This window comes from Nycticebus coucang, chromosome 8 (genome assembly GCF_027406575.1).
Source record: "Nycticebus coucang isolate mNycCou1 chromosome 8, mNycCou1.pri, whole genome shotgun sequence".
NCBI lineage: Eukaryota > Metazoa > Chordata > Mammalia > Primates > Lorisidae > Nycticebus > Nycticebus coucang.
Window position 1 is genome coordinate 92,555,594 of NC_069787.1, and position 21,257 is coordinate 92,576,850.

General features: G+C 45.1%; 1 protein-coding gene across 2 annotated transcripts in view; it reads right to left on the reverse strand.

The window, feature by feature from the left end:
* Positions 1-7,438: 7,438 nt before the first annotated feature.
* SMARCC1 (SWI/SNF related, matrix associated, actin dependent regulator of chromatin subfamily c member 1) overlaps positions 7,439-21,257 on the reverse strand; it is a 216,417-nt gene continuing 202,598 nt past the window's right edge. For both annotated transcript variants that reach the window (XM_053600509.1, XM_053600510.1), the window contains exons 27-28: positions 13,836-14,012; positions 7,439-9,871 (exon numbers count right to left, since the gene is read on the reverse strand). In XM_053600509.1, the coding sequence (XP_053456484.1) occupies positions 9,765-9,871; positions 13,836-14,012 (284 nt within the window). In that variant the 3' untranslated portion in view covers positions 7,439-9,764. The remainder of the gene's footprint in view (positions 9,872-13,835; positions 14,013-21,257) is intronic.

Here is a 21,257-nt window from a genome sequence, read left to right on the forward strand (position 1 = left end):
CCTCTGGGTAAAGAGGCGGCTTTGGGCCCTGAAGCCAGAAGAACCCACCCGCCACGCGGTGAGCACAGAGGCGGGACGACGCGGGCTCGGGACACCCGCAGGCTCGGGGCGGAGCTTGGAAGAGCTGCAGGGGTCGGAAGCTGGAGCCCCTCCACCCCCAACTGTGGAGATGAACCAGGCCCCGGGCACACTGAGCCTTTCGGATTTCTGCACCAACTCCGCGTTCCAGGCGGGGAAGGTTCTCAGGAAGGTCTCAGGGACTCCACGAGACAAGGGCGGACGTTGGCACAGCCTGGCGTGGGGGCCAAGCCCACGGCCCAGGTTCTAATCGGATCAGACCTAATCCGTTCGCAGCCAAATGAACTAGCCCAGATCTTGCACAGCCAGGCCCGCCAGAACGCATCCTTGGGGCAGGGGGCAAGATCCTCCCTGGAACTGACGCTACCTTGCCTTTCTTCTAGCCTCCTCGGGCAGTCTGAGGAGTGACCATTAATCTCAGTCCCTAACTCCCTCCCCAGGAAACAGCGTCACTCAGGTACCCCAGGCCATTAAGTTTCTGGGTAGGTCAAGGAGACATGGACACTGAATTGGTGTTAGAGTGGTCAGCGGGCCCCTTTCACCACTCTGCTTACAGGACAGCCCAGGACCACTCACCCCTGAGGTGTGCGTGGTGGGGAGGCAGAGCTGCGGCCCGCCACCTACTTTATCTCCCTCAAACCGATTATCTACCTCTTCATGTGTTATACTGACTTGAGGGGGGGGTGTCTCAGCCCAAGGAGACGAGGAAACTCTGGTATTTGAGAGATGCTCGAATTTCTATCCTAGAGGACAAAGTAAGTGACTAAAATGGAGATAACATCTCCTGATCTGTTCCATACTTGTCTCCAGATGGGGTTGCCTTGATTCAAAGCCTCAGTTTCTCTAAGCAGAACTAATGAAAGCCTATTTGTCTGACCTAGTGTTCCCTCCCCTCCTGGCCTGCCTGATAAACTCAGTTAAGCCTTTTTGGCCTGCCTCAAGCAGTAGATACTTAGGTTCTGGTTTCACTCTCTGTCCACAGTTACTCCCCACTGGACTGCATGACATTTGAGTGCACAGGGCTGGTCACAGAGGGAGGCTCCACAAGAAACGAATGAATGAGCTGGGTTTGGTGGTTGACGCCTATAACCCTAGCACTCTGGGAGGCCCAGGGAGGTGGACCACCAAGCTCAGGAGTTCAAGACCAGTTTGAGCAAGAGCTAGACACTGTTTACTAAAAATAGAAAAACCAGGGGCGGTGCCTGTGGCTCAGTGAGTAGGGTGCTGGCCCTGTGTATGGAGGTTGGCAGGTTCAAACCTGGCCCTGGGCCAAACTGCAACAAAAAAAAGAAAAAGAAAAATCAGCCAGGCATTGTGGTGGGCATCTGTAATCCCAGCTACTCTGGAGGCTGAGGCAAGAGGACTGATGGAATCCAGGAGTTTGAGGATGCTGTGAGCTCTGATGACACTGTGGAATTCTGTCTACCCAGTTCGACAGAGTGGAAAAAAAAGTAAGTAAGTAATGAATGAATGGCACCATCCGCGTGTGCTCCAGAACAGTGGGTCTGGAGCTTCCTGCAAATGGGACTTTCTTCCTGAGCCTCATTCCATGGTTTCATAGGGCCTCCAGGAACAAGTAAAACATATTTGAAACAGAACCTTCTCTAAGCAGAGCGCCAGGGAAGGCTTTCTACTCACCTATTAGCCACAGAGGCACCAACACACCCTTAATTACCCTCAGCTCATCTGGGTCACTTTGTATGTAATTTTTGTTCCTGTTCCTCTGTCTCGAGTTAAGAGTTCCTTCTTCAACTCTTGGGATAGTCATTATACAATTAGAATGGATCCTGGTGGACATGCGTACCTTTTTCCCTTCCTGAGGATAGTCTGTGTGGGAAGAAGGCCTCATGGGATAGATAGTCCCGTGGTATTTGGGGCAGGACACCACCAGAGGTTTGATAGGCACATTCTCCCACACTGTAAAAACTACCCGCACATTAGTGTCTCTCATTTTTAATATATCTTGTTAACTATGAAGATATCTTCTTCCTTTATCTGGAGACAAATTCTGCTACCACTTCTTTCATTTTGGCATTTTTTTTTTTTTTTTTTGTAGAGACAGAGTCTCACTTTACTGCCCTCGCTAGAGTGCCGTGGCGTCACACGGCTCACAGCAACCTCCAGCTCTTGGGCTTAGGCGATTCTCCTGCCTCAGCCTCCCGAGTAGCTGGGACTACAGGCGCCCGCCACAACGCCTGGCTATTTTTTTTGTTGCAGTTTGGCCAGGGCTGGGCTTGAACCACGCCACCCTCAGCATAAGGGGCCGGCGCCCTACTCACTGAGCCACAGGCACTGCCCGGCTTTTTTTTTTTTTTTTGAGACAGTCTCTCACTATGTCCGTCTCGGTAGAGTGCCTGGCGTCATAGCTCACAGCAACCCCAAACTCCTGGGCTCAAGCGATTCTCTTGCCTCAGCCTCTCAAGTAGCTGGGACTACAGGTACCCACCACAATGCCCGGCTTTTTTTTTTTTTTAATTGTAGCTGTCATTGTTTAGCAGGCTCAGACAGGATTTGAACCCTCCTGCCTCGGTGTATGTGGCCAGTGCCCTAACCACTGAGCTACAGGCACTGAGCCTAATTTTTCCATTTTTATTAGAAATGGAGTCTTGCTTTGCTCAGGGTGGTCTCTAACTCCTGACCTCAAGCAATCCTCCCGCCTTGGCCTCCCAGAATGCTAGGATTACAGGTGTAAGCCACTGCATCTGGACCACTTTGAGATTTTAAGTCAACACTTACCATTCTGTTTCATTCTAATCTCCCTGGCAGACCTTGCCAGCAGTCTCAGAACTGAGTATAGCATACTTGGTTGAGTGAGACTTCCACAGGATGGATGGGACAAGGTCATCCAGGCAGTGGTGTGCGATGGCAAGAGCAGGATTTGGCACCAGATCTATGTGACCTTGAGAGAGGCAGTAACCTGGGTCTCTCATATGTGAAAGTGCTTGGTGACCATACAGTGTCAGTCAAATGAATGTATTTTTTCTGGGTAGGACTGGGGCAGGCTACAGAAGAAATAAAAGATGTAGGAACTGGAGTGAAAGAAAGGGAAACTGACCTCTCTTTAGAGCTTACGCACGTCCCCACATCTGTATCTCCTGCATTTGGGTGTAAGGGATGTTTGGCGTAGCAGTGGATTCTTCATGCCTCTGTGGTTGCTATTGGGTTCAGTAAACTGCCTGCAGGCATAAGGACCATTGCCATGGCTGCAGCCAGACTCCTTGGGCATAGCAAGCTACCTGCTTCACCAAGAGGCTGCTGTCCAGGGCAGGAGCTACTCCACTTGCATGGCTGGGGGGTATGGTTCTGTCTAGACAGGAAGCAGCACAACTCCTGGTTTTAAGTCGTCAGTATTGACTACTAAAAATTTTTAGCTTTCCTTATGTTCTAACCTGCCATATCACAACCATACTACAAATATCAGTCCTATTTTTAACATCTACAAACTGACACTGAGAAGTCAGCAACTTTGTGCCACATCATGCTAATGAAGTAGTAAGGCCAGGATTTGAACTAAGATCCTGACTTCAAACTCTTTAATTTTAATATGAAAGTTTTCCTTCCTGTTTCCTAATCTCAGAACTGGAATTAGGATGCATAGGTAATCAACTGGCAGAAGGAAAGACCTCCCTCCTTCCCCCTTACTCTCTCACTTTTTCACCTGAGCATTTAAGAGTTAATGCCATGATCCTTAACAGGGAACTGCAAAGATGAAACTTGTGGTTCTAGAATGCAGGGCAGACTGCCTTGTGACCATTTTGGTGACAGATTGTTGGTAATGGTCCTTCTTATTCTATTCCCAGGAAGAAGGGAACAGCTAAGAGACCAGGAAGCTGAGTTCATTGTGCTGACCACCACCTCCTCACTGCAAGATTCTCAGATATTCAAGTCCTCTTCTCAAAGATGGACATCACAACCTGAAGGTGGTCATCTTGTTGAGGCAATGCTTCCAGATTGGCAAAGCCTCTTGAATGTCATTACCCCAAAGCCAAGCCAGTTGGGAGAAAGCCACATAGCACAAGCTAATAGAGCCTCAGATGTGGAGCACGTAAGTTTGTCTGCAGAAGAGAAATGCTACCTCAGCAGGTGGCCTCTATAAGCACTTCTCAGAAACTCGTTGCTAATACGGAATAAGGTAACTGGAGCAAGGGATGTGATGTTACAGTCAATCTAGATGGCCATGGGAAACCCATCAGTGTTCTCCACCCACAGAAATGAGCCTGTGCAAAGAGGCTATTACATTCCAGGAGTGCTGCCACCTTCTAATGCCCTTATGGACCCTCCAGTAGTGAGGGTACCTTAGATGGTAGATTATCACAGAAACAGAAAGGGAGGCATTTTGTCAGTGTCTGAAAGTCATGGTCACTACACGGTATTATGGCATATGTTGTTTTGCTAGAGCCTTCAGAAGCTGTATCCTAAGGGTAAGTGGTGGTCTTCCCTCAAGGGTGAGGTTGCTGCTTCAGTCACTTGGCTGCTCTCATGCAATAGAAAGGCACATGGAAAGGCCTCTGGGGGTAGTAGTGAAGATTCTGCAAGGCAGGCCAGGAACAGGAAGAGGGACCAGAATAGACACTTTCAACCCCTGGGTCCCATAAAAATTAGAACAGGGTTTGGCACCCGTAGTTCAGTGAGTAGGACGCCCGGTCACATACACTGAGGCTGGCGGGTTCGAGCCAGGCCCGAGCCTGCTAAACAACGACAGCTACAACCAAAAATAGCTGGCATTTTGGCAGACCCCTGTAGAATTAGCTACTTGGGAGGTTGAGGCGAGAGAATCCCTTAAGCCCAAGAGTTTGAGGTTGCTGTGAGCTGTGACACCAGGGCACTCTACCAGGGTGACATAGTAAGACTGTCTCAAAAAAAAAAAATTGTAACAGGGCCAGTCACAGAAAGAACAACAATTGTTTCTGGTACCTCTGTTTAGGTTTACAGAACTTTCTCCCTTTAATCATATCCTTGGTGTATGATGATCTTGTCTCAGCTCTATTCCAAGGAGTTAAGAAACACAATACATAGGAATGTCCTAATATGAAGAGTGACAGCAGGCCTAAAAGCAAGCCACAGGAAACTGAAGTCCAAGGGGAGCTGTCCACAAGAAGATCCAATATTGAAGGTTCTGGGCTTGAAATGGTAGCACTTCCTTCAAGGATATAGGATATACCTTTGCATTCCATTCTTCAAAGATGACCCCCTTAAATTAGACGATCCATGAAAGGAGGATCAAAGTGCCTTCACATCAATTGCAGGAAGGACCCCTTGAACAAGGGCAATTTAGTAAGAATATGTTCTTGGAACTTTGGAAGGCAAAGGCTTTATAATAAACAGGCAGAGTAGTTTGCAGTGTCTTCAGCATGGTATTATATATCCAGACAAAAAAGTAACCTGCTCTTTGGCTGAGTGCTGTGGCTCACACCTATAATCCTAGCACTCTGGGAGGCTGAGGCAGTAAATTGCCTGAGCAAAAGCGAGCCCCCATCTCTATTAAAAAAATAGAAAAACTGAGGCAAGAGGATCACTTGAGCCTGAGGTGGAGGTTGCTATGAGCTATGAGCGTGAGACTGTCTCAAAAAAAAAAAAAAAAAAAGTCTGCTCTGGTTATTCAGGTGGAGGTTTTTCTGGAACGAAGGTCAACCCTTCAGGTTTCCATAGTCAGCAGGACAAAAATCAGGGATACCACCCAATTCATAGACTATACACATTAGATCCCAGAAAACTCCTGATTATATTGTTTCACTTTTTTTTTTGAGACAGACTCTCACTTTGTCACCCTTGGTACAGCTTCATGACGTCACCGCTCACAGCAACCTCAAACACTTGGGCTCAAGTGATTCTCTTGCCTCAGCCTCCCAAGCAGCTGGGACTAAAGCCATGATACCCGGCTATTTTTAGAGACAAGGTCTCGCTCTGGCTCAGGCTGGTCTGGAACCCGTGAGCTCAGGCAATCCACCTGCCTCAGCCTCCCAAGTGCTAGGATTACAGGCATGACCCACCTCACTGGGCCCATTGTTTTCATTTTCTTAACATACATTTGAAACTATGTAAAATATTTATCACTAACTATGGCCTTTTATACCCTACCCCACTAGAACTTAAGTGACCTGCATGGCATGGGCCTTGCCTAACTTATTTACAAGTATGACTTCACTGCATGCTAGGACCAATGCCTGGCACATAGCAGACCCTAAAATGTTTACTGGATTAAAGTTTTCACAGCATTAACCATAACGACATTGCTCTACCACATCTTCTTAACCTAGGTTGGGCACAGTGGCTCACACATGTAATCCTAGCACTCTGAGAGGCAGAGGCAGGTGGATTGCTTGAGGTCAAACTCCAGCCTGAGCAAAAGCAAGACCCTGTCTCTACTAAAAACAGAAAATCTGAGGCAAGAGGATTGCTTGTGCCCAAGAGTTGGAGGTTGCTGTGAGTTATGATGCCAATAGCACTCAACCCAGGACAGCTTGAGACTGTCTCAAAAAAAGAAGACACTTAACCAGTGGTTCTCAGAAGGGTGGTCCCTTGACCAGTTGCACTGGCATCCCCATCCCAGGACCTTGGTAGAAGTGCAAAAATCTCAGAACTCACCCCAAACCTACTCAATTAGCAGCTCTGAAGTAGAACCCAGCAGCTTATATGTTAACAATTGTACAAGGGATCTGCACTCAAGTTTGAAAACTATTACCTATCCAAGGCTGGTTAACTGCATATGTCTTGTTATGCTCTAAAATAATTCACACTCAAGTTTATAAACCAGTCTGCAGCTAGCTTAGATGAAGGATTAACCTTCCTAATCTCCTTTTGGCAAGTATAGGAGTCCCGTGAGACTCAGCTGGTTTTAGCTTTCTTTATTAGAGGCACACATTTGAGAGGAACTGAGTGTTCATCTCATGACATTTTGAGGGGCTTCACTGGACTCATAAGCACCTTGAAAACAATGGCTTTTATTTTTCTGCACTGGGTTTGAACCCGTGGTACTCAAAAGTTGTCTTTGGAGTACATAAAGGTTCACAAAATCTTCTGCCCTCAAGGTCTGTGTCCAGCTTGGGGCTGTCTAAATTGCATCCTGATAAACTTTCTCCAGCTTACTAAACAAAATTATTTCTCTCTTTGGAGGTGCCAGGATGTTGGCCACTTTTTCTGGAGAACTTCCACTCATCTTTCTGCATATTGATCATGGAAATCAATAGTGGGTGGAGCACATTCAAATTTATGCCACTTTAGCACCACAAAGATGATTAATCAGGAAGGAAGCCCTGAGCTACAGAATTTCAATTGCTGACCAAGATTGGGTGTGGCCAATTATTTAGGTTCCTCCGCACATGAAGAACCAGTGTTATGAATACAGAGAATGGGACTAGAATCCAGAAATGGTGTTTCATTTATTCACTGAAAAAGAGGGAGATTTGCTCTTCTTCATCCATTCCTCCCATCTCTCAAAGCTCCCTCCCCTCATTTTTCCAAAATAACAACACACTGAGAAACACTTTTGTACAAAAACCACGTATTATTCCCCCACCCCCCCAATCAGGCAGCTGTATTACAGGAATAAAACCACATTGAAGACATGAAAAGAAAAAGTCAACACTTACTCTGAAACGTAACAGTGTTAAGAATTCAGGTATTTTGTAGGATTATTACCAGCATAGTAAAAATATTTCCACCTGGAATTGTTTAAATTTGAAAGTGATCACATTAAAGACCTGAGGTTATAAGGGACCACAGTATGAACCAGAATTCCATTCTACTTCTAGAACTCCAGGGGAAAAGGTAAATATTTGGAATAAGTTTCCTTTGGGAAAGACTGGCAGGAAGTAAGGAAAACCCTGGTCATTATCAAAAGGCACTGGAGTCTTTCTGGAGGCAAATGCATTGGAACTAAACTTCAGTAGGAATAAGCTCATTCTCATTTCCACACCAAAAGTCCAGAACAAACACATAAAAAGGAACAAGGTCTCTTTGCTTCCAGTATTCCAGTACTCTGATGGCAACCAGGGTCGCTGATTAGAGGCAAACCTGAGGGTTTAAAAGGCAAATCTCAATTGTGGTTTTATTTTTTTACTTTCTGATATTAAGGAAAAAGGTTCTAAGATGTTTTACAAACACCTCCCTACACCCTCTAGTATGCAAAGCTTTAGGAAATATGTAGAAAAAGATATCCAAAAGATGTTCCACCTTGCATTCTAAATAATGGAACTGCCACTTAAAGAATTTGAAGTGAAGAAGCCAGGCGCTTTGGAAACCAAGCTCTACCAAAAAAACCCTTTTCTCCATTCATAAAAGGATAGATGGGAGGGAAGGACAAGAGAAAACCAAGACTCTAAAGTAACTCATCAGCACAGATAAGGGCTCAAATTAAGGCATTTTGTGGCTCTTCCTCTGGAATGGCATTCCACTTCCCAGTATGAGCACCTTAAACCTCAAAGCATGATGCTCTGACTGCCAAGAGAATTCCTTGGTACCTTCAGCATCTCTTTGAAGGCTCTATGATAGATGGAATGTGAGATCTTAAGGAAGGGAAGGGAGAAGATAGATATGTACAAGAAGTTGATGATCCTGCATTGCTTGTCCAATCCCATCCCAAATCTAAAGTACCGCTTCACAAAATTCCACTCACCCTGGCTACTGCAAGAGGTAGTTTGGGGACCTGTACCAACAGCCATCCTAACCAAGTTCCACAAGCTAAAGTGTTTAGCACTATCTACTTTTTTTTCTTTTAAAGGTTTTTTTTTTTAAGAGGAAGGAAAAAAAAAAAAAAGAATGCACACAAAGCAGTGAATAGTAGGCTTGATTCGGTGTGGGGCCATTGCCCCAGACTCCTAAAACATTCTTGGGTAGCCTAGGAAACTAAAGAATGCCTCCCAATATTCCAACACTCAAAAGCTCACACTGCCCCCAGAAAAACAAAACACCCCCCCCATCCCCCATCCAACAAATCATCTGCATAGAAAACCAGAACCAATAAGCCTGGGGAAGGAGTTAATTTGTTCTAATGTTGTGCTCTCCTCTACCATGTACTAGCTAAAGTGGTATGTTCTGCCAGACAGGGTGGAGGCCCTCACAGTCCTCACTAGGGAATAAAATCAAGTGAGGTCCTCCTTCCCCATCTCTTTTAATTTTGGTGCAATTATCTGTCACAATTCACTACCAGCACCACTCTTAGCTCAGATAAGCAGAAATAAGGTCACTTATAATGCCTTAAGGTTTATCCCCTATGGCTATCCCCTTCTGCCCACTACTATTTTTTGGTTCCTATTAACTTAGGTTGCTCTCCCTTAAAACAATAATGACAACAGAAAGAAAGAAGGTAATGACTGTAGAGTATTATCCATAGAAGCATAAGACAAAGCAAAAAACTGCAGGAGAGCAAAAGTGATAAAGATATAGAATACTAATGGTGACAAACTGTCAACACACCCCTACCCCAGAACAGGGGAGATATAAGTTATTTTTAGGATGACCAGGACACACCATCATCACAGGTTTCTCCTTGAGTGTTGGCTGAGGACCTGACACAAGAAGTGTCAGAGCATGGAGAGGGGTAGCAAGAGGAGTGGGGAGGAACATGTACTTGGGGCTGTAAGAAGAAAAAATCCTGAAAGAAACCCAAGAAAGCTGAGAAACACAAGTCTCGTCATCCCCACTCCAGCTAATGGCAGTGGGCATGAGTATTCCCTCTATCTTCCAGGCTAAGGAGCGGCCGAGGCTGGTGGTCCTGGAGGAGGTGGAGGGACCCCATCAGCAGTTGGTGGTGGTGGCGGTTGCTGCTGCTGCTGTTGCGGCGGTGGAGGGGGATCTGTAAACACAACCAAGAATAGCTTGTCACTGCTAGAAACACAAGGGACTTAGGGAAAGGTCCACTCAGTATAAAAATGACATAGGAACTAATTTTCTTTGTGGCAGGCAACCAATGCAGCCTTGTGAGACATTGCTGTCACTGTAGTCTATGTGGGTCAGTTCCTTCTTAACCTTCAGGAAACTGCTCATGGTACTTACCCTAATTCAAATGGCTGGGGGAGTGGGAGGTGTCTGAATTTGTCCCACCCTCCTTAAGCCCACTGCTTCTGAGTATCACTTCAGACCCTTTCAGAACTTCTATTTAGATTTTAGTATATTTTAATGGGCTCTCTACTAATTTTATTTATTAAATAAGCTTCTTCCCCAGCAAGTTCGGTGCCTTTTTCCCCCTTTTTTCATAATGCTTAGCCTAGCTAGATCCAAAACAGATGAACAATAACTTTCTTTTTTGAGACAGAGTCTTAATATGTTGCCCTCGGTAGAGTGCTGTTGTGTCACAGCTCACAGCAACCTCAAACTCTTGGGCTTAAATGATTCTCTTGCCTCAGTCTCCCAAGTAGCTGGGACTACAGGCACCTGCCATAATGCCTGGCTATTTTTTGGTTGTAGATGTTGTTTGGCAGGCCCGGGCTGGGTTCGAACCCACCAGCTCGGTCTATGTGGCTGGCGCCCTAGCCGCTGAGCTACAGGTGCTGAGCCAATAACTTTTTTTCAAATTTTTATTTTATTTTTTATTTTTGAGACAAAGTCTCATTATGTCGCCCTTGGTAGAGTGCCGTGATGTCACAGCTCACAGCAATCTCCAACTCTTGGGTTTAAGCGATTCTCTTGCTTCAGTCTCCCAAGTAGCTGGGACTTATAGGCACCCGCCACAATGCCTGGCTATATCTCTGTTACATTTGTCATTGTTGTTCAGCAGGCCTGGGCTGGACTCAAACCCGCCACCCTCCACCCGCGGTGTATGTGGCTGGTGCCCTCTGTTATGAGCGCTGAGCCGGTAACAACAACTGTTTTTTTTTTTTTTGAGACAGAGTCTCAAGCTGTCGCCCTGGGTAGAGTGCTGTAACGTCACAGCTCACAGCAACTTCCAATTCTTGGGCTTAAGCGATTCTCTTGACTCAGCCTCCCAAGTAGCTGGGACTCAGGTGTTTGCTATAAGGCCTGGCTATTTTTTGGTTGTAGTTGTCATTGCTGTTTGCTGCGCCCAGGCTGGATTTGAACCCGCCAACTCCGGTGTATGTGGCTAGCACCCTAGCCTTTTGAGCTATGGGTGCCAAGCCGGTAACTTCTTGATGATTAACTGTTTTCATCAGGGCCAGAGAGCTTCACTTGAGGCAGCTACTGACAAACTGAATAATCCAGGGCCTCCATAAATCATGAACTGCAGTTCTTGGGTTTTGGGCCAATTTAGGTCAGGTCCTGAGGAAACAATTAGTATGAGCGCACGGTGTTCTTTGCTACTTCAACTTTAGCTGCTTTAGTGTACAAAGGAACCCTAGAGATCATTTAATCCAGGGATTTTTAAAACTCCTAGATCTTGCCAGAAATGAAAACATATGAAACAAATTATTAAAGTACAGCCTTTCTGGTTTGGCGCTTGTAGCTCACAGTTTAGGATGCCAGCCACATACACCGGGGTTGGCAGGTTCAAACCTAGTGCAGGCCTGTTAAACAACAACTACAACAACAACAAAAAAATAGCCAGGTGTGTGACGGGCACCTGTAGTCTCAGCTACTTGGGAGGCTGAGGCAAGAGAATCACTTAAGCCCAAGAGTTTGACGTTGCTGTGAGCTGTGACGCCACGCCACTCTACTGAGGGTGACATAGTGAGATTATCTCAAAAAATAAATAAATAAATAAAAATAAAAAATAATAATAAATAAAGTATAGCCTTTCTCACCAATTCAACCAACTCTATCCCCAAGAGGTTTCCCTAAGACTCTTTTTTTTTTAAATTGTTAAATCATAGCTGTGTACATTAGTGCAATCAAGGGGTACAATGTGCTGGTTTCATATACAATCTGAAATATTCTCATCAACCTGTTCAATGTAGCCTTCATGGCATTTTCTTAGTCCCTTAGACTCTTTTTTTTGTTTTGTTTTTTTGTTCCTAAGACTCTTTAAAGCATTTTGAAGCCCACTGATCGAAACCCGTGTGTCATTTTTCAGTGGAGGAAACTAAGGCCTGAAGTTCCCTGATGCAACTCATCTAGTGCAGCCTGCCTAGTACCCTAGAGCCAAGTCAGCAGTGCAGAATTCTTAGAGCACTCACTTATGGCAGGAAGTGGGTGGGTGTGGGAAGGGTGTCAATGGAAACCTTTCACATTCTGAAGGTGCTCCATAAGGGCTCTTTGGGATGGAATCCTGAAGTGACAAATCATGGCTTATTAGCAGGATGTGACAGTGATAAAGACCAGTGAGATTATATCTGCAACAGGATGGCAAACTTGTCAACACACCTGATAGGCGAGTGCATTTGTGTACTGCCTCTAAAGTGGCTTGGCCAACACTTTCTTGCCAAGAAAAAGAGGGACCCATTATATGACAACCTCTGAGCACTAGGCTTAATGGAGATCATTTTTCCTACTGCTGTGATGCTATACACCCAGCTAAACCACTGCCTTTCTTCTGTGCACTTACTTTGTTCCAGCCCCTAAGGGTCCAGAGATGAATGAGACATGTTTCTACCTTTGAAACCTACCTCCCTGCCTGAGAAGCCTCCCAGAGTACTACGGTATACTCAAGGCATACTGTAATCTCATGTAACTTTTAGTAAATGCTAATCACTACTCAACTTTTCATTTCATGGTTTCCAAACTAAAGCTCCTTCCTACAAGCCAGGAATTCTTATACTTCCTTCTCTCTATAAATTGTGAACAAGACCTAACTTTTGTCCACATATGTGAACTTCTAAATAAATTTAGGATTATAGTTATGGCTGGGGTATCTGGCCACTACTGGCTGCATTTCCAGATCTTCCTCACTTTAAAGGCCCACAGGATACAATTGTGGCTGGAGCCCTTGAAACAACCCTCTGGAGGCCACGGTTATATAGCAGAGCAAGGGCCTATAGCAGAAATGACCCGGCCTCTGTATGCAGCCTTAGACAGACATCATTAGGCAGCACCAGGGGTTTTTCCACTATTCCTGCTGGGACCTCATATTCATTTCAACATAGCCCCTAAATTCCCCTTTTTTAGTCTATGCAGACACTACCAACCTATCAATAGCTACAACAGACTTTTTTTTTTTTTTTTGAGACAAAGTCTCACCATGTCGCCCTGGGTAGAATACTGTGGCTTCACAGCTCACAGCAACCTCAAACTCTTGGGCTTAAGCAATTCTCTTGCCTCAGCCTCCCAAGTAGCTGGGACTACAGGTGCCTGCCACAATGCCTGGCTATTTTTGGCTGTAGTTGTCCTTGTTTTTAGCTGGCCCTAGCTGGGTTCGAACCCGCCAATCTTGGTGTATGTGGCTGGCGCCATAACCACTGTGCTACAGGTACCAAGCCAACAAACTTATTTCTTATTCCAGCTCTAAACTAGTCTCTATTGTTTTCTGTACACTTACCAGTTTTGAACCCTGCATTCATAAAAGGCTCCTGTATAGAAAACAACAACCAGTAGCTCTGTATGTCTGCTGCGATTCAAACCAGACAGGCTTGAAAAGGAGACAGGAATGTGGCTTTTTGGCTTCCCCAAAGAAACTGGTGCTAGGAGTACATGCCACAAAGGCAAATCAGCTTGACAGAATGAAAGCGTTTTGCACTTGTCACTTGTACACGCGTCCATCTGGGGTGTTAAAAAGCTCTGACTGAAAATTGATCTTTGGAAACTATTCTCACAGACTGCATTGTCCATGGACCCACCAAACCTCAAGGAGAGAACAAAGTCCTTCTCCTTTATCCACAGCTCTTCAAGACAGACCCTGCGGTAATGCATCTCCCCACTTTGCTACTTACACATGCCGTTAGGTGCTGTGAGGGGTACTCGGGGTCCTAAGATATTTCCTGGCATTGGAGGCATACCAGGAGGGGTAGGGCCACTTCCAGAAGGGTGGATGTTGGCTGCAACAGTGGAAATCATGCGGCCTGGCATGGGCTGTCCAGGTATGATGGAACCTGGACCTGGTATCTGACCTGTGGAGAGAGATTTAAAGTATTGTAAGTACATTAAAGTACATTAGGAAGGGGTATGAAAAAGAGATCGACTTAAATATCAACTACAGACAAATACCTAACCCTCCAAGGGATCTGAAATACCAAGAGAGCAATAATCTAACAATTTCTAGGTCTAGGTTTTTTTTTTTTTTTTGAGGTAGAGTCTCACTTTGTTGCCCTTGGTAGAGTGCCATGGGTCATAGCTCACAGCAACCTCAGAGTCCTGGATTCAAGGGATTCTCTTACCTCAGCCTCCCGAATAGCTGGGACTACAGGTGCCTGTCGCAATGCCCAGCTAATTTTAGAGGTGGGGTCTTGCTCTAGCTCAGGCTGGTCTTGAACTCGCGAGCTCAGGTCATCCACCTGCCTCGGCCTGCTAGAGTGCTACGATTATAGGCACAAGCCATGGTGCTTAGTCCTATGTCTAGGTTTTTATTTTTTATTTATTTTGGGGGCTGGGCCAGTCTGTGAAGTGACTATTCTAAACTCTGGCACAGGAAGGTAGTGGTAAGTAAAAATTACAAAGTAGGGAGGCGCCTGTGGCTCAAGGAGTAGGGCGCCGGTCCCATATGCCGGAGGTGGCAGGTTCAAACCTAGCCCCAACCAAAAACCACAAAAAAAAAAAAAAAAATTACAAAGCAAGCACTCATAAACAAAAGCACTCTATCTGGTTAGTTTGGGGGAGCGGTATATTATCAAATGTCTTCCTGAGGATACACAATGCCAAGCATAGACCACAGGGAATGGATGGAAGGACTTTAACAGGAAGTAAGGACATAGTCCAAGTATCACTGCTCAGTCCAGATTGTGCTTCATGTACAAGTGTTGAGGGAAGGTGTGTCTAAAAGGATACTGGTATTGGGCGGTGCCTGTAGCTCAGTGAGTAGGGCACTGGCCCCATGTACCCAGGGTGGTGGGTTCAAACCCAGCTCCCGCCAAACTGCAACAAAAAAATAGCCGGGTGTTGTGGTGGGCGCCTGTAGTCCCAGCTACTCAGGAGGCTGAGGCAAGAGAATCATCTAAGCCCAAGAGCTAGAGGTTGCTGTGAGCTGTGACGCCACAGCACTCTACCGAGGGCGACAAAGTGAGACTCTGTCTCTAAAAAAAAAAAGAAAAGAAAGGATATTGGTATTAGTATTGTGAAATTAGGCTCGGTGCTTATGGCTCAAGTGGCTAAGGCGCCAGCCACGTACATGTGAGCTGGAGGGTTCAAATCCAGCCTGGGCCAGCCAAACAACAATGACAGCTGCAACCCAAAAACAGCCTGGCGTTGTGGCGGGCACCTGTAGTCTCAGCTACTTGGGAGGCGGAGGCAGGAGAATCACTTGAGCCCAGGAGTTGGAGGTAGCTGTGATGCTACGATGCTACGGCACTCTACCCAGTGCAACAGCTTGGAGGATCTGTCTCAAAAAACAAAAAAACCCCCAAAAAACAAAGTATTGTGAAATTACCATTTAAAAGGGATTTTTGACTTGAATCCCTAAGTCCAGCCTACAAAAAAAGTCTCTCCCTATAAGAGCACACCATGAAGCACTGGCCTGGAAGAATCACAGGGGAAACAGAAAACTTCATCTCTTCCTATTGTTTCCAAATTAATTATAACACTAAAATACGTTCTGTATTGGGTTTCATACTGACCCTTTAGAAGTTTTCAGTAAAATTTTTCTGTTAAGAGCCACATAGTAACTGAATTTCCTCCCAACCATTTAAACTACAAAAACTATTAGCTTATAACCTGTGCAAGAACAGGCGATGCTCTAAACCAGGAGTCCTCAAACTTTTTAAACAGGGGGCCCATTTCATTGTCCCTCAGACAGTTGGAGGGCTGGACTCTAGTTTAAAAAAAAAACTATGAACAAATTCCTATGCATACTGCACATATCTTATTTTGAAGTAAAAAAACAAAATGAAACAAATACAATCACACCACCACATGTGGCCTGCAGGCTGTAGTTTGAGGACCCCTGCTCTAAACAATGACAATTACAACAACAATAACAAAGAATAGCTAGGCATTGTGGTGGGCATCTGTAGTCCCAGCCACTTGGGAGGCTGAGGCAAAAGAATTGCTTAAGCCCAAGAGTGTGATGTTGCTGTGAGCTGTGATGGTACAGCACTCTACCAAGGGCAACATAGTAAGACTCTGTCCCAAAAAAAACAAAATCAAAAACAAACAAAACAAAACAAAAAAACAGGCAATGGGTCAGATTTGGCCCTTGGGCTATTTAGTCTGGGAATCTTCAGCACCAAACTAAGAAAACATCTTCAATAGGCACAAATCAAGATTGAAGTTCTTTTTTTTTTTTTTTTTGCAGTTTTTGGCCAGGGCTGGGTTTGAACAGGCCACACCTGGCATATGGGGCCAGCGCCCTTCCCCTTTGAGCCATAGCCTGCCCTGTCGAAGCTCTTTTACACAAAACAAAGTTTACTCCTTGTAGAATAAAGAGACTATTTCTTCTACAGTATTTTATTTTTAAAAAGTCTATGTAGTTTTTTCTTGATTTAAATCTAGGGGATTTAGTATTTAAGGTCAATTGTACAAAACTGAATATAGGTTTCTAGACACAGTACTGTTAGGACAGCTGGAAATAAGAAAGCTTGACGCTGGGCACAGTGGCTCATGCCTATAATCCTACCACTCTGGGAAGCCGAGGCAGGTGGATTGCTTGAGCTCAGGAGTTCAAGACCTATTCGAGCAAGAGGGAGATCCCTGTCTCTACTAAAAACACAAAAACACTGTGGTGGATGCCTATGATCCCAGCTACTTGGGAAGCTGAGGCAAGAGAATCTCTTGAGCCCGAGAGTTGAGGTTGCTGTGAGCTATGAGGCCACAGCACTCAATCCCAGGGCAACTGAGTGAGACGCTCTCTCAAAAAGGCTGGGTTCAGTGGCTCACTGTAATCCCAGCACTTGGGAGGCCAAGGTGGGTGGATTGCCTGAGCTCATTGGTTCAAGACCAGCCCAAGCCAGAGCAAGACCTCATCTCTAAAAATAGCTAGCTGGATATTGTAGTGGGTGCCTGTCGTCCCAGCTACTGGGGAGGCTGAGGCAAGAGAATTACTTGAGCCCAAGAATTTGAGGTTGCTGTGAGCTATGACATCATGATACGCTAATGAGGGTGACAAATTGAGACTCTGTCTCAAAACAAACAAACAAAAACTTGAGGTCTAATCTTGGAAAACTTGGGAGACTGTGACCATCTGATAGCTAACTGGCATTTAAAATACATAGAGTAGTACTGAAGATAACTCAAGTGAAGACTTTCTGTCACTGTTTAGAAAAAGGTCTGTCTTTAAGAGAGACAGGTCAGGTGCAGTGCCTCATGCCTGTAATCCTGGCAGTCTGGGAGATTGAGGAAGGAGTACTGCTTGAACTCTGGAGTTTGGAGACCAGTCTGAGCAAGACTGAGTCCACCATCTCTACCAAAAACAGAAAAATCAGTCAAGCATCATGGTACATGCCTATAGTTCTAGCTACCTCGAAGGCTGAGGAAGGAGAATCATTTGAGCCTAGGAGTTTCACGTTGCTATGATCTATGATAGTGCCTCTGTATTCTACCTGAGGTGATCAAGCAAGACCCTCCCTCTTTCAAAAAAGGGGGGATGTTGGAAGGCAAATTAAAGAACAATCATAGGAACAGCCATCCAAACCCCCCCCCCCGAAAAAAAACCCTAATCACCTTCTAATTAATAGTGAATAATTTGGGATTCTGGATGAGGTATAAATAAAGTGAAGGAAAGGGATTACGGATAGGACAAATCCTAAACACTTGGCCTAGCATGAGTTAAACAATAAATAAATAATGTGAATGTCACTCCCATTATTTCTGAAAAGATACCAACTATTTCTATGTAAATCTTCATAAAGATATTACTGTATCCCTCTGTGATACCTTATCCTAATTATCTAACATCTGCATTTCACGGAGGCTTACTTAGGTTAAAAAAAGAAAAAAAAAAGGCCTGGTGCCTGTAACACAGTACGGGTTATAGTGCCAGTACCACAGTGGTTACAGTGCCAGCCACATACACCAAGCTGGTGGGTTCGAATCCAGCCCAGGCCAGCTAAACAATAATGACAACTGCAATAAAAAATAGCTGGGTATTGTGGTGGGCGCCTGTAGTCCCAGCTACTTGGGAGGCTGAGGCAAGAGAATCATTTACACCTGAGTTTGAGGTTGCTGGGAACTGTGATGCCACGGCACTCTACCGAGGGCGACATAGTGAGACTGTGCCTCAAAAAAAACAAACAAACTTGTGGCCGTGCTCGTAGCTCAGTGGGTAGGGTGCCAGCCACATACACTGACGCTGGCGGGTTCAAACCCAGCCCGGGCTAGCTAAACAACAATGACAACAGCAATAACAACGAAAAAATAGCCGGGAATTGTGACAGGTGCCTATAGTCCCAGCTACTTGGGAGGCTGAGGCAAAAGGATTGCTTGAGCCCAAGAGTTTAAGATTGCTGTGAGCCGGGCGGCGCCTGTGGCTCAGTGAGTAGGGCACCGGCCCCATATGCCGAGGGTGGCGGGTTCAAACCCGGCCCTGGCCAAAACTGCAACAACAACAAAAAAAAAATAGCCGGGCGTTGTGGCGGGCGCCTGTAGTCCCAGCTACTCGGGAGGCTGAGGCAAGAGAATCGCGTAAGCCCAGGAGTTGGAGGTTGCTGTGAGCTGTGTGAGGCCACGGCACTCTACCGAGGGCCATAAAGTGAGACTCTGTCTCTTAAAAAAAAAAAAAAAAAGATTGCTGTGAGCTAAAGATGCCACGGCACTCTATCTAGAGTAACAAGTAAGACTCGGTCTTTAAAAAAAAAAAAAAAAACAGCAGCAGTCTCCTGAGAATTGCTGATAAAGCAAGGAGGAAGAGCAAACATGGAGATGTGAAAGAGCAAGAATCCGTTTTGGTATCTGACTGAGAATGTGAGGGAAGATGGGATGAAGTGAAGAAGACCCAAGAGGACTTCTCTTTGAGAACAGGAGTTGTAGGCTTGGCAGCCATATAGTGGAAAAAGGAGAGATGGGGAACCTATAGGACTTCCAGTTTTAAATAAAGCAATAGCAAACATAGGGATTTACTATTCTAAGAACCTTCATAGAGCTGTTAAAGCATCTCCCCCCCCCCCGTTTTTTTTAGAGACAGAGTCTTACTTTGTTGCCCTTGGTAGTGCTATGGTGTCATAGCTCACAGTAACCTCAAACTCTTGGGCTTAAGCAATTCTCTTGCCTCAGTCTCCCAAGTACCTGGTAATACAGTGTCTGGCTATTTTTTAAGAGATGGGGTCTTGCTCTTGCTCAGGCTGGTCTTGGACTTCTGAGCTCAGGCTAATCCACTCCCCTTAGCCTCCCAAAGCACTAGGATTACAGGTATGAGCCACTGCACCTGGCTAGCACCTTTGTATTTTAGAAGGTACTGTCCCAGCTTCCTTTTGAAGGTCCCTTCCTACCCATATCACATGCTAGACTATTACTAAAGGCAAGGCTTTGTTTCCTACCCTCTAAATCTCTACTATTAATTCTCTAATGGTATTCCAGGTAGTGTGAAGGGTGACAGGAGATAATTTTGTTGTTGGGGTTAGGAGACATACTTTTAAGCTCAGAAGTATAAAATTCTAGCTGGAGACAAAAGAACACTTCCAATGGACTCATATTAAAGGGAGCCCACATACTAGAAAAAAATAACACAGCCTATGTTGATCAATAGGTACAGGCTGCCTCCATCCACCCAGTTCACCTGGACAGAGGCCTTAAGCAGGTAAGGAAGAACATTTTGCTAGCCCTTCACAGGCTTCTCTCTTTCCAGAAAACGGACAATAGAACTGTGAAGCTTGCCTTTACAAAGAAGCCAGAACCAGTATCTGGTAAGGTAGAAAGAAAAAAGGAGGAACATACTAGTATGTGTTCACACAAGTGATATGAAATGCAACTGTTCAGTCCAAATCATTTGTTTCACTAGTAGGAAAGAGTTTTATATGATAGGACCTCGAGCAAGAGATGAATTGTGCGAACCCCTGACTGACCAGTGAGCCCTGTGAACATCCCATGCCAGTCAGTAGCTACCTAAGACTACGGTCAACAGGGAGGAAAGTACAGATGAACTGGTCTGGAAATTAATTTCACTTCCATTTCACCTCACCTTAGATGAGTATTCTTTTTTGTTTGGGTTTTTTTTGAGTCAGAGTCTCAAGCTGTCGTCCTGGATAAAGTACCCTGGCTTCATAGCTCATAGCAACCCTGCCTCAGTTTTTCTATTTTTATTTATTTATTTTTTCTTTTTTTTTTTATTAAATCATAACTGTATACAATGATATGATTATGGGGCATCATACACTCACTTCATAAACCATTTGACACATTTTTATCACAGTGGTTAACATAGCCTTTCCGGCGTTATCTCAGTTACTGTGCCAAAACATTTACATTCTACATTTACCAAGTTTCGCAAATACCCCTGTAATATGCACCACAGGTGTGATCCCACCGATTCCCCTCCCTCTACCCACCCCCCCTTTCCCACTTCCCCCTATTGTTAAGTTGTAGCTGGGTTATAGCTTTCATGTGAGAGTCCCAAATTAGTTTCATAGTAGGGCTGTGTACATTGGGTATTTTTTCTTCCATTCTTGGGATACTTTACTAAGAAGAATATGTTCCAGCTCCAAGTTTTTCTATTTTAGTAGAGATTGGTTCTTGCTTTTGCTCAGGCTGGTCTTCAACTTGGGAGATCAAGTAACCCTCTTTAGCCTAGGATTACAGGTGTAAGCCATAGCACCTGGCCACCTAGATGAGTATTTTTTTTTTTTTAAGAGACAAAGTCTCTGTCACCCTCGGTAGAGTGATGTGCTGTCATAGCTCACAGCAACCTCCAGCTCTTGGGCTTAGGTGATTCTCTTGCCTCAGCCTCCTGAGTAGCTGAGACTACAGGCACCTGCCACAATGCCCTGGAAGGTGCAAGATAACTGTCCCATTGTCTGGCACCCTTAGTATACGGGGCTGGTACCTACCCACTGAGCCACAGGCACCGCCCTAGATCTTGAGAAAGTAATTTAGGATGCCCTGAGCTTTCATTTCCTGAGATTATATTGAGTAAAGCTAAGTATCTGCCCACCTTCATCACAATGCTTTCTGTGTTATCAAGAGAACTATTTGTTATATTATGTCACTGGCTCCTCCAATGTCTTATAAGAAACAGAGCAAACATTCTCAATTTATAGAGTAAACAGAAGCTTAGA